At 36.2% G+C, this 14,224-nt stretch overlaps 1 protein-coding gene across 1 annotated transcript in view; it reads right to left on the bottom strand.

Annotated features, from left to right (window-relative positions):
* ACSS3 (acyl-CoA synthetase short chain family member 3) overlaps positions 1-14,224 on the bottom strand; it is a 182,755-nt gene that overhangs the window by 151,779 nt on the left and 16,752 nt on the right. The window contains exon 2 of the mRNA XM_005571636.5: positions 918-1,062. Coding sequence (XP_005571693.1) covers positions 918-1,062 — 145 coding nt within the window. The remainder of the gene's footprint in view (positions 1-917; positions 1,063-14,224) is intronic.

The raw sequence follows: 14,224 nt of genomic DNA, 5'->3' as shown, positions 1-14,224 counted from the left end.
AGTTGAGAAATCTGCCTTACACCATTACCTCTCTTTAAATCATTTTTCGTAAATATTCCACAGAATTTGAGTAACTTTCCCATAGTCCATTTAGGAAAAGTATTTCCCAAATACTTTTTATAATTACTTCTGAGGCCCTATTTCTACCCTAATGTTAATAAAAGAGAAAAATCTCCTAACTCATCACTTAATATGATCCACCTAAGAACTACACAGATGGGAAAGAACTCAAAAGAGCAAATAAGCCAAAGGGATGAACATGTTGAAAGAGCTACAAAGGCCCAGGAGTGTCTAAGGGAATAACAAGACATCCAGGGCAAAAGAAAGGGTTGTGTGCATTGTCAAGAATTTTGGAAAATGAAGCTTAGAAGGAATGCTATGACCAGATTTCAAAATGTCTTAGACACCACAGCAATCTAGATTTTACTCTCTGAATAACAGCATTTTTAAAGAAATAGATTTTTAAGTGGCGTAGAGAAATATGTTGTTTCTTAGGAAAAACACACTGGTGATCATCTAACATGTGCAGAGCCTGGTGACAGGGAAGGCAGTTGGAAGACTGTTTCAATAGTACAAGATCTGGGGAGCAGCCAAAGGTGATGGTAATGTGGATGAAGAGCAAAGACCAGAGAAAGGTTGACACATTTTCTCAGGATTTGTCATCCTCTCCCTGTAAAATGAGCATCATTTAGCACTGTGAAACATAAATTGAAGGCTATAAAAACTGTCTGCATGAGTTAACACACCTGTATTCATTTCCAATGTGTATCAAAAGAAAAACATGGCAGCATATTTCAATGCATTAGAGAACTGAAGGCTCTACAATGAGAATGTATGCTATTTAAGTAATTTCTATATGACTTCCTATATATATATATATAAATATATATATATATATATAAAGTTTATGATATTACCTGCTCCAGAACTTCTTTATAGGTAAAGGTTGCTTTAGTGTTTGTAACAGGACTGTCATAGATGATAGCAATCTTATCCCCTTTACCGTTTTCAATATGACGATCAATGGCATTGTAACAAATGTTAAGCATTCCTTCCACAAACCTGAAAAATAATTGAAAAGTAAAAGTGAATGATTGCTTTAAAAATATATTGTCACTTAACAAAGTTATTATATTTCTAGTTTGATAGAGCTGGCCTTAAAACAACGTTTCCTAGTGCATTCTATGACAAGTAATGATAGCTGTAAACTAAATATTTAAGATGGTACACAGTGTACTTTTTTATTTTAATAAACATGTATTTATTTTGATGTGCACTAAAAAAAGTACATACCTCACAATTACAGCTGGCAACTTTGTGGATTTTATTGCTTAGGATAAAACTAGAGTATAGAGCACCAAAATCAGGCTTTATACATAGATGAAATAAACTGTATGTAAGTGCAGTGCAGAGGCATTGGGGATTATGAAAGGGCAAATGGCAGATGTGTGACTGAAGTTTTGGTACCTGCTGCAAATAGAAAAACTTACTGAAAAATTCTATTCTGCTTTGAAATATCTATATGTATTTTTTATTTCAGTTAAATGTGATGTCTTCAATTTCACAAAGAATATATAAGCTCTTTTCTGCATGTTTGAAATGCGTCATAATTTGAATAAAGAAGGGACATGCATATAAAATATTTATTTTTAAAAACCTTTGCAATTCAGTGCTTTTCATTTCTTAATTGATCAATGTTTTCCTTTGAAAACACAGAAATCATGTAGATACATGGAATAACTTTTTAAGGAACTATAACTCATTTTCCAAAGGAAAAGGCTTTACATATACCACATTTTTAGTAAAATGGGAATTAGAATAAAATATACAAGTATGGTAATGGTCCATTTCTTCCAATGTCAGACTACCAAATATAGTAACAATGCAAAATAACAGGAAAATATATTGAAGCAAGCAAAAAAGCTCTTGCTAAATAGCTGAATATCACTTTCAGGTATTCACTCAAAGAGCCCTGTGTGAAATGAAGCTTTGGATTAAAAGCAGCTATAGATACCATGGCAGCATTAAAAAATAACAGCCACAGAGGCCAGGTACAGTGGCTCACACCTGTAATCCCAGTCCATGGGGTTGGGGACCCTGCTCTAGATGACACTCAAAACCCGTTGTTCTACTCTGTTTCATTTCCCCTCATCCAACTTCACAACTCCAGCTGTACTGATTACAAAGTTTGCAGTTCCTTGAATTCAGTCAGCTTCCACTTCTGTGGCTGTCCTTCATTTTACCACCACCCTCCCCAAGTAGTTCTTAAGCCCTGTGTACCTGTGTACGTATCTCCACCATAGCACTTATCACATAGCCTAACTTAGAACATTGCTCCACTCAGATGTTTCCTTCATTACACTGTAATCTACCTGAATGCAGAGACAATGTCATATTCTTCTTGGAGTCTTAAAGACTACAAGAAGAATATGACACTTTTTTAGATCCTAAGATTACAAGGAGAATATATACAGCACTTGCCATGTATTAGTCATTCAATATTTGTTTGATGAATGAATGAATGAGAATATGAGTAAACTTTCAAGAAGCATAGGATTTAGAACCCAGATAGGGTAACTAGGGAAGTTTTTACTCTCCATTTTAAAGTCAAGAGAATAGAGATAAGAATCATACCCAGGACACATGGTTAGGAATTGGAGAAAGCCATCCCTGAAAACCAAGTCTAGATGTCTAAACTGGTGTTATAGTTGGCAACATTATATTCACTCATTCACTTATAGATGATTTTATATTTTTCTCTGCTCCAGTTCATTGCTTCTTTTCTCTGTCACCTGCATTCTGCTGTTGAGCCCATCCCTGAGTTTCCATTTTCATTATTGTATTTTTAAGTCCTAAAATTTCCATTTGGTTATTTTTTATATATTTCACTTCTTTGCTGACGATTTCTACTTATTTATGGAAACTTTGTAAAAAAAATTGTTTTGAGTGTGTTCATAATTTTTCATTGAAGCACTTTTATTTGGCTGTTTTAAAATACTTGTCAGGTAATTCCAAACTCTGTATCATCTAAGTGCTGGCACCCACTGATTGTTTTTCTTATTCGGAGTGAAATGTTCCTGATTCTTGCATAACACATAATTTTTGGATCTTTGTATAATGAGTAAATCATATCTAGACACCTCAGGTCTTATATTACAAGACTCTGCAGATTATTAAATAATCTGATTTAACATACGCTCTTTGGGTGATGGTTATGCTGAAAGCCCGGACTCCACCAATAAGCAATATATGCATGTCACAAAGCTGTACTTGTACCCTCTAAATCTATAAAAATAAAAATTAAAAAATAAACAAAAATAATAATCTGATTTAAATCTTCTGTTTTACCAGGTCTTCTCTGACACTGTACTGGTGGGCAGGGAGCCACCTCATTACTACCAGGCACAGGTATAAGTCCCAATTAATCTCCAGGTTTCCTTGACACCACTTCAGCTGGGGGATGGCTCATGAATGACGGGTCACGGTAATAATTCAGGCTCCCAAGAGCTTTTTATAACACCATCCTAGGTGAAAGGAGAAGGGCACTTTGTGACTGCTCCCCCATACCCTTCATGTCCTCCCACGTGACTGGGTGGGAGGACCTCCTTACCTTCTTACCGTAGCCAGAATGAAAGTTTCAGCTCCCCACATAAACTAATCTGACCCCACCAAGGGAGGAGTCAATGTTTGGGGCACCTTGGTACGCCCTGGCAAGAGCAGAAGTCTAGACTCTCCACCAGGTCTTTACTGGTAAGGATGAAATTGAGGCCACAGTATTTTTCTGGAGTGTTTGGCTGGATTAGGACAGCACTCACCTAAAAGTTTTCTGTCTTGCTATGCTGTCCCTTTCTTGGTTCTATAGCCAGGGAGAGAAAGCTTTTATTGGGGCTTTTTAAAATCTGTTCCTATTGGTGCTTCTGGGTTGCCAGCTTCTTAAAAACCCAGTGTGGGTTACAAAAAGAAAGAAAAAAAAGAACCCAGGGAACTCATTGCCATGCCATTCCTCACATCGCTAAATTTCCTAGCTGGTTGACCTTCTCTCTACCTTTCAGAGTCTTCTTATGTGTGTTTGATATACAATGTCCTAGGTTTTTTATTGTATTTAGAAGGAAGTATATTTTCTCTGTCTTGTCTTCAAAACAGAAGTCTCTAAATAACACTTATCAATCTTTTACTCTAGTCCAAGACTTCAAGTCATATATGTTAACAAATTTAATTTTAAAAAACCTTTCCCTATGAAGCAGGTATTATTATTAATCCCATTTTACACACAAGGAAACTCATGACAGCAACTTGCTCACAGCAGTCTGATTACAGAAGAAAGCCCTTAAACATACAACACTACTTCTATAAACAATACTCAAAAAACTTCAACTTGGAATTTTTTTCAATTGTTGGCAACTTTAGAGTAGTTTAATATTGAAAATATTAACACCCTAGGATTTTCTTTTTTAAAACTACCTGTAGACAATTTTTTTTTAAAGTAAGAGTACCTTTTGGAGGAGGCAATATTAAGATCCAAATGAGGGTAGGCTCTGCAGGCAATATTATGCAGAACTGCTGCAGGAGACAGCAAATCAGCATGGTCCAGAGGCAGTTACAGGTAATGAATCTACCAGTATAAATTGGCTAAGCTTAGAGACTGGTTTACTGTGGCTGACTAGACCAAGTGACCTGCAAGAAGCCTCCCAGCTCAAAGATTTGATTATTCTACTATGACGAGTTTCTTGTTTTATTTTAAATCAAATCATTTCAGTAAAGGTCAATTGAATGCCTTCTATGTGCTGACTCTTCACTGTTCCTTCTAAATTCGTGGACAGGTTTTAAATGGTTTGTCTCCCCAGATTATAACAGTAACTAATGCTCACTGTAAAAATACTAAAAAATATACTTTAGAGTATTTTCTACTCTTTCTATATACAAACATACTTATTATATAGTTTAATCGTTTGCCTCTGTATTGAGGATAGCAATACAAGTTTTTCCCAAGGGCCTGAGGAATTCTCAAAAATTATGGTAATTATGGCATAATATTCCATTCAATGAATGGCTGTTCAATAATAAAATTAATCCTGTGTTGTTACTAATTGCCTTTCACAACATTGTCATTATTTTAAATGATCCTAGGATGATGTTTCTTGCAGACAAATATTGGTCACACTGCTTTCTAATTACATTAGCAGGCTAGGTTCCTACAATCAAACACATGCACATTAAAACTGAATAATCAAATTGCTTTCTGGAAATACTGAATTAATCTATATTATCATCAGTACTCCCTGAATCTAACATGAGCATCTAACTCCTCTCAATGCAGATGACTCTCAATCTTCTCCAGTTTTTTTTGTTCGTTTGTTTTTGTTTTGTTTTGTTTTGTTTGTGAGATACAGTCTTGCTCTGTTGCCAGGCTGGAATGCAGTGGCATGATCTCGGCTCACTGCAACCTCCGCCTCCCAGGTTCAAACAATTCTCCTGCCTCAGCCTTCTGGGACTACAGGTGTGCACCACCAAACCCAGCTTTATTTATTTATTTATTTTTTATTTTTTTGTTTTAGTAGAAATGGGGTTTCACCATGTTGGCAAGTATGGTCTCGATCTCTTGACCTGGTGATCTGCCCGCCTCGGCCTCCCAAAGTGGTGGTATTATAGACATGAGCCATTGTACACAGCCAATCTTCTCCAATTTGAAAAGTGAAACAGTTTCAATTTTGGTTTCTTTGGTTACTAGTATTAAGCCACACATATCCTCCCCCACGTATGTTCCTCACACCCTCACCTGCGCCCATGCACATGCACAGACGTCACAGAAACTTTTCTGGGCCTAGAGTGTAACTTTCTGAGATGGGAGGATTTTCTCCATAGAGGATCCTGTACAAGATTTAAGACTTGTGGAACACAAACAAGGCTCTATATGACTTCTGGAAAGTCTAGAAATCCTCTCTCATTGCCTCTTCTTCCTCAAACAATCATAGGAAGAAGGATTTTAGTAACCAAAACCTCCATTAACTTACAAGTGAAAAAGGATCTTTATTCAGATTCTGAAATGTACTTCACTCAACTACCTATATATTGACACTCAGTTGAGCACATGTGTGTATATATGTGTGTATATATAGGCAAGAGTGTGTGTGTGTGTGTGTGTGTGCATAAAATAGAAGAGAACATAAAGCCAGGGTATGGGGAGAACATAATTTCGACATATTTAACAAGGGAAAGACATATTTGCAATATTTAAAGTGTTTGTATAATTAATAAGAAGAAACTTACAAATCCAATAGGGAAACAATTTCAGCATGATATCCACTGATGAAAACAAAATAAAAATGACCAGTAAATGTAAAAAAAAGATGCTCAACCTTATTAACAGTCAAGAAAATTAACATTAAAATTATAAGATGTCATTTGCCCCTCTGGATTGATATAAAAACATCATACATAGTTATAGTGAGAGTGAAGAGAAAACAGCATTCTTGTATAGTGTTGGTGAGCAAATAAATGTGTTCAGCAACTTAGGAGGGCTCAAAATCAGTATCTAATATGTATTTAACATTTTAAATACATATTGTGCATCATTAAAAGGAATGCAATATATATGTGATATATAAATATATCAATATGAAACAATGTCCAAAATTAGTTTTTTACACAGCCAGAGCAAGTTGTCTGTGTGTTTATCTATGTTTTGCATTATATAAGTGCACAAGCAGTATGGAAACATGCTTAAGAAAATAATAGTGGTAAACTCCAGGTAAGAGAAAAATTGGAGGGCAGTGATAGAAAGGGGATAGTCTATATTTTTATGTAATAAAACTTCTGAGTTATTTAAGCATGTATGTACATACTGAATGGGTGATTTAAATATTTTTAAATAAAAATACAAATTTTAATGGTCTACCTTGCTTAGTTTTTGGTTTAACTGACTCATCAACTTAATAGTCAGCATAATTATGATTAAATAAAAATATTTAAGTAAAAATATAAGTTTAAATTTTTCTTCTGGTAAAAAGAAGGATTTCTTCCACTTATAACAACATCTAAACTCAGTTTTATGAAACTAAAATCTGGGCCATAAAAATTTTGCTTCTGCCTTTTATTTTTTCAACAAAATCAACCTCAAACAGCTGAAAAGTCAATAATAAATGGCTACACAGAACCTTCCGATCACAAAGAGAAAGATGCTATCAATCATTCCTGCTGTCCACCATGATTTTGGTTGCCTTGCTTCTAGGCGTTTGTAAGATTTCACATTCATACCCAGTGGAAATGAGGCATGGCCATGTTGCTTTCTGTAGCCCAGGGACTAACAAGAGAAGGAATGCAAGCAAAGTAGTCTCCAAAAGCCAGCGGGTACTTACTACACATCCTCCTCCCTGCCTCCCTGCCTCAAAGGCCAATGACATCCCACATGTTGACTGTACTGTCAGCCTATATCTGTGAGTGAGGATGGATGGCCTGGGGCAAATCTTCCTAATAACCCAAGATCAATTTGTCGGATGAGCGAGAAATATCTGGGCTATGATGTACTAGGAAGATTTGGGTGTTGTTTATTTCTGCAGCATATCTTAGGTTATTCTGACTGATATAAAATTATTAAGATCTATCAGTTTCAGCAAATTCAAATAAACTTTGAAATTGTCATATTTCATAATTTAAGAGGCAGAGGGATACATTCCAGGGCAAATGAAATGGGAAGAATCTCAGCTCCTGTAAATAAATAGTCACTACAGAAATGTTAGATGTCCTGGTAAAGAAGTCAAAGATGCACCTGCATCATGTGAGCTCTCAGAGACAGGCTTGAGGGCCTCCCCAAAGCCATCTGTAAAGAAGATAGCTTTTAAAATTCCTTCTGGACTTCTTATTTTACATAATTTTCTATTTTCCCCTATAATCACACCTGTGAATAGCCACTGCACTCCAGTCTGGGCAACATGGCGAGACCCCATCTCAAAAAAAAAAAAAAAAAAAAGGTACTTTTGTATTTGTCCTTGCCCTTTGCTCATTAATGCCTGCTAACTCACATCCAGCATAAAAGCCTGGACTCAGCCCTTTGAGAGAATCTTGCTTGAATCTGATTTGATCTCTTCTTCACCTTAGCCTACCCTGAGTCTTCTCTGTCTTTTCAAATATAAACTTCGCCCATTCTATATTTGACTGTGGCCTTGTTTATCAAATATGTGAGACTGAGGAATGTGTTTGGTTCACACATGGAGCTAAGTCAGTGAATGTATGTGGGTGTCTGAAGGGGTTTTAAGAGGCAGGGAGCCTGTCCTCCACAGTCTTGATCTCTGGGTGCCAGAAGTGGCTTGTAGCAAATGTTCACATGATTCTTCTCTTCCTATCAATTTTTTCATCATTGCCAATTTCCATCTTTCCCTTTTCTGAGAGCTAAACTGTTTTAATTTAAATATGTATTTACTATTCAAATATTATAAAAGGGAATAAGACTGATACTGAAAAAAAGTCTTCTTTCAGAGAGAATGATAGCATTTTCTCAGAGAGTAACTGATAGCTTCTAATCTACAAATTTGGTTACTGAGCTACAGAAAGTTAAATTAGTAAAATCTAAGATGTTCCTTTCAATTCCACTATCCTCTCCCATTCCAAGAACAAAGCTTAATATATTTTTAGCAGTGTGGCCTATAATATGAAATTCTCAAAAAGTGCCATATTGCACTTTGTATGAAATAACTGTTGAAATCTTCCTCCAACACAACCATATTTAGTAGTCATAATGTTGCAACTTTATCTGTGCTCTCAGTCACTGATTTCTGCACTTTGCATATATTTATTACTAAATTACTGAAAAGTTCAGGTTTATATTTACTTTCTCTTATAAGCTTCCTTCTTAGAATAACATTACAATTTATTTCCTTGATGACCTCCCATATACATGGGTTTTTATCACAATTTATAAATAAATAAACAATAAAACAAAAGCACTCCAGGCTCTTTTTCTAAAGTTAAATCAACCAAAGTCAACATATTGGAAACAATTCAAAGATGAAGGCTACATTTGATTATCTATATATTTAAAAAGGTGAATATATAATCTTTATAAAAAATAATTCATTATCTCATAAGAAGACTATAACAGATTAGAGTCCCAAATATTAACTATAATAATTTTTCTATTCAAAAGTGTGTTTATACTGAATACATTTCATAATAATGTTCTGTTCATTAGACCAGAGACTGTGAAGGAAGGGGAAAAATTGTAACTGGGAACATGTTCTCTACTCTCAAAAGGAAGACTGGTTTGCAATAACTATGATAAGAAGCAAAATGTGGCAAATTTCCTGACAGAGGTACAAAGTAAGCATGACGAAAGCACAGAATTAGAAAGAGATTAATTCTAAACTAGAGAATGTAGTAAGGAGCTGATGGGTATGAAAAGGAATGTAGTAGAGTGTTAAGGCCTGACCTTTGAGGCCAACAGACTAGAGTTCGAATCTTAGCCATATCATTTGCTAGTTATTTATATGACTACAGACAAATTAACATGTCTATGCCTTTCTTTTTTCATCTATAAATATCAGGGGAAAAATTTTTAAAGAACTGTATCAAGACAATGCTATGAGCATTTAACACAAATTAACTCACTTAATCTTCATAAGGACTCTGTGAGGTAAATACAGTAGGTCTTCATTTAACATCATCAATAGCTTTTAGGAAATGGAGACTTTAAGCAAAACGATATATAAGGAAACTAATTTCACCATAGGCTAATTGTTATAAACAAGTGTTAAGTTCCTAGGGCGTATTTCTGGTCACAAAAACATCATCAAATTTCTAAATAAGGACCCAAAACACTTCTAATATTAAACACTGAAATAAATGTGAGCTATCCATACATTTAAGAAAGATAAATAAGAACAACTAAGAGCATTATTTACCGAATTATTCAGCTCAGGGTTGTGGGTGGCCAGAGCCTGTCTCAGCAACTCAGGGCACAGGGCAGGAACCAGCCCCAGACAGGACACCATCCTATCGCAGGGCACACTCACACACACACACACTCACACACACACATACACACACACTCTCTCTCTCTCTCTCACTCGTACTGGGACCATTTAGATATACCAATTCACCTTATGTGCACATCTTTAGGATGTGGGAGGAAACCAGAGTACCCAGAATAATCCCACTCATACATGGGGAGAACATGCAAACAGCACACACAGACAGTGGCCCTGCCCAATAATTGGTCTTTTTTTTTTTTTTTTCCACATCAATGTTACAAGAAAACAAAGTTGAAAAAAATGCTGTTATTCAAGGACCTCTGACATCCAATAATCCTCTTTTACGTATGAGGAAATTGAGGTAGAGACAAGTTTCCCACCTGAGGTCCACACACAATGAGTGACACACTGGTATTAGGTGTTAGTCAGGCTCTGAGGCTCAACTATTCTGTGTTAACGTATCACTGTGAGAGTGTTCCATGCCTTCCATGATCATAATTTTATACACATTTTATTGGCTCCTTTCAATAACCCCATCAGACAATTTCTACTATCACACACATTAGCAGATGAGCAGACTGGCTAAGGTGAGTTAAGAAGGCATAGCTGTGCGGCCACAGGTAGAATGGGCAGGAGCAGGACACCAGTGGAAGGTGATCATTTATAGTGTTTTGAAACAATGAAGTGTGTTGCGATAACAAAGATGGAAGCAGGGAGGTGTTTGAGAAATATGGAATACTGTAAAGGGAAATTCTAGAGGCAAACAGGAAAAGAGCAAAGAAAACCAAAGAAACCAAAGTTTTACGGCTGGGGTCAGCAAACTCCAACTCACATGCCAAACTGGTCCACTATGTGTTTGTGCAAAGAAAACGTTATTGGAACACACAACTGATTGTGTGTATTCTCTGTGGCTGTTCTTGGTCTACAACAGCAGAACTGAGAGGTTGCAATGGAACTAGTCTGGCCTGCAAAGCCACATATATTCAATCTGATCCTTAAAAGAAAAGCTTTCCCACTCCCTTCTCTAGAGCAGCCCTGTCTAGTAATTTCTGTGACAATGGAAATGTTCTGTGTCTCTGCTGCTCAGTAGGGTAATGACTAGCCACATGTGTCTAAGTAAATTTAAATTTAAATTAACTAAAACACAATAAAATTTAAAATTGAGTTCCTCCATCACAGTAGCAATCATGCAAGTGCTCAATAGTCACATTTGGCTAATGCAACTGAGAAACTGATTTTTAAAGTTTAATTAAATTAAACAACTTTAAATTTCTACTATAAAGACACATGTACACATATGTTTACTGCAGCACTTTTCACGATAGCAAAGACTTGGAACCAACCCAAATGTCCATCAGTGATGGACTGGATAAAGAAAATGTGGCACATATACACCATGGAATACTATGCAGCCATAAAAAAGGATCAGTTCATGTCCTTTGCAGGGACATGAATGAAGCTGGAAACCATCGTTCTCAACAGCTAATACAGGAACAGAAAACCGAACACTGCATGTTCTCACTCAAAAGCAGGAGTTGAACAATGAGGATATATGGGCACAGGGAGGGGAACATCACACACTGGGGCCTGTCAGGGGGTGAGGGACAAGGGGAGGAAGAGCATTAGGAGAAATACCTAATGTAGATGACTGGTTGATGGGTGCAGCAAACCACCATGGCACATGTATATCTATGTAACAAGCCTGCACATTCTGTGCATGTATCCCAGAACTTAAAGTATAATAATAACACAGAAGATAAAGAAAATGGTATGCGTGCATGTCGGCTTTTAAGTATCCAGGTTATTTTTTGTGTAATTTTGTGTCCTCCCAGACTCTCTGCTTTCTGTAGGCAGGGACCACATGCTAGTTCATTAATGGCACACAACAAATGCTCAATGATTATTTAAAAATAAAAGCTTGTAAGTGTGAATAAATGTGAAATGTAATATACTCTCCTGACACATTCTCCTTACAAATTCTCTGTTGACACATTCTCTTCTGACAAATAATAAAAAGAGTCTTATAAGGTAAATAGTGCTCAGCAAAAACAATGACTAACTCAAAAGACTACTGTTACACAGAAACAGAGCAGGCTTTAAGTATTTTTAAGAGGGCAACATTTTACTTTCTTCACACAGTGATATCCTATCTAAATTACAGATACTTGGCCTTGGGAAGTATCAACTGACTGTTCCAGGAAACTCTCCAAATTGGGTAATTGCTTACTTGGAACAGAATAATAGCTGTATGTTAATTTACCGCTAGGGATATTGTTTTTGTAAAAGTACTTGGAAAGCACATCTCTTTATAGCACAGATAATTATTTTAGCAGAGAAACCCGATGCAAAGACAGAGGCATTCCTTAGTCCCACTGATCCTTTCTACATGAGTAGGTATACTCAGAATCTGGCCCCATCACACCATCTCTAGCCAGACTGTCCCATCTCGACATGAAAGGACAACGTAGGCATCTTTAGCCCTGCCAGATCACCTCGGATTAAAACTAGGTGAATTGCCAATGGTGAGAAATGCAGCCCACAGGAAAAAGAACAGAAAGAAAAGCTTTCAGGAAATCAGTGCCTGTTATCTGAACTGAATCCACTGTCAATGAAGAGAAAAGTCATAAATGAATGATCTTAAAGATTCTCCGGTTGTGAGTCATGCCTGACAGTAAATCCAAAGAAGTTAACGATACCTTTTATCTTGTTTATTTGTATTCTACAGGAAAATGCAGGAAAAAACAATAAGTGAAAGGACATAGGATTTGGTTTAATCTAAAAAAGTGGAAAATGTAAAATGATGATTAATTAGATTAATATTAAGGGTCAAAGTAAAAGATAAAAACATTTAGGTTTCAAAGCATAAGTATATTAAGTTCAAATACAGTGCTAATAACATAAACTTAAAAGTACAGTTTTTAAAGGAAAGCACGTTTCATCAGTCAGTCCTTTTCATGCTTAACACTTAGGGACAGTGATCCCCAATCAACCAATTCCGAAATGTCATGATGAACTTGTAAAGAACAAAACTCCAAACAAGAGCAGGTTCCTAGAAACCAGACCCACAATCCAGGATGTCCTCAGGGTCACAAGTAGGTAACTTTAAAGAAACTTCAGAATTATCCAGAGAACCAAGAGGGAGTGGAATGGAGGGTGTACTCTCCCTAATGACAGCTAGTACTTGTTGGAAAAAAACAGAAGCCTGTATTCCTGATGATAACAATAATGAAATGATGAACAAAGAAGGAAATGAGGAGAAGGAGAAGAAAGAGAAAGAGCGCAGCAGCACCATGCAGGGGAGGAGGACTCCAACTAGCTGACATGGTGTTAACGCTGCTCTTTTTAAGGAGAAATGGGAGGAAGAGAGGAGAGAAATAGACAAGGATTGACATTAATGTTCTCTAAACCTGAGGACTTTAGGACCACACATTTTTTCATTTTTTCATATTACATCTTTATCTTAACTATCCATTTCTTTCTCTTTCAGCTTACAACTCACGCAAAATGACATGCTGCAATGTTCTGATGAAATGCTCCTCTACAGTGGAGGCTCCTAGAAGGCAGAGAGCATATTCATTAACTCATTCTGCTCAACACTTAGCTCATGTCCATGGGGAGATGTTGAATACTAGCTCTTATTAAAGAGAGGGAATACAATCAATCATTTTAGAATGTCCAAAAAGCACTTTTCCTTTCCATCGAGACTTACAAATTATTCTAAGATTGTTTCTGTAAATACCATGTAATTGGGAAAGATACACAGGGAGCATCAATTGTGTCTGTAATGTTTTACTGCTTATGATAAAAAGCTCTGAAGCAAATGTGACAAAATACTAAGATTTCACAAAATTCAGTGTTGAGTGTCCTCTAAGTTACTCCCTTTAGTCTTCAAATATTTCATAAGGAAAAAGATGGTAGGAACTTACAATATTTATTTATTTTTTTCTTTGGAGAATGGCTGGATAACATACATTGAAATCTGCTAAGAATTCACCAGAAGGAAGGAAAGAGAAACACACACACAGACACACACACACACACACACACACACACACACAGAGAGAGAGAGAGAGAGAGAGAGAGAGAGAGAGAGAGAGAGAGGAAAAAAATATCCTTGGAATGCCAAGCTCAAAGATGAAAGTCTATCTGCCTATTTACAACAGCAAATAAAGACAAACCATCTAATGCCAATATGAAAAGATTAAGAAATACTTATATATTCACCCAATGTGTTAAATATTCTGTGTACATTAAAAATAATG

The sequence above is a fragment of the Macaca fascicularis genome, chromosome 11 (assembly GCF_037993035.2).
Source record: "Macaca fascicularis isolate 582-1 chromosome 11, T2T-MFA8v1.1".
NCBI classification, from domain to species: domain Eukaryota; kingdom Metazoa; phylum Chordata; class Mammalia; order Primates; family Cercopithecidae; genus Macaca; species Macaca fascicularis.
The sequence above is the reverse complement of the archived record's forward strand: the minus strand, read 5'-3'. Positions and strand labels throughout refer to the sequence as shown.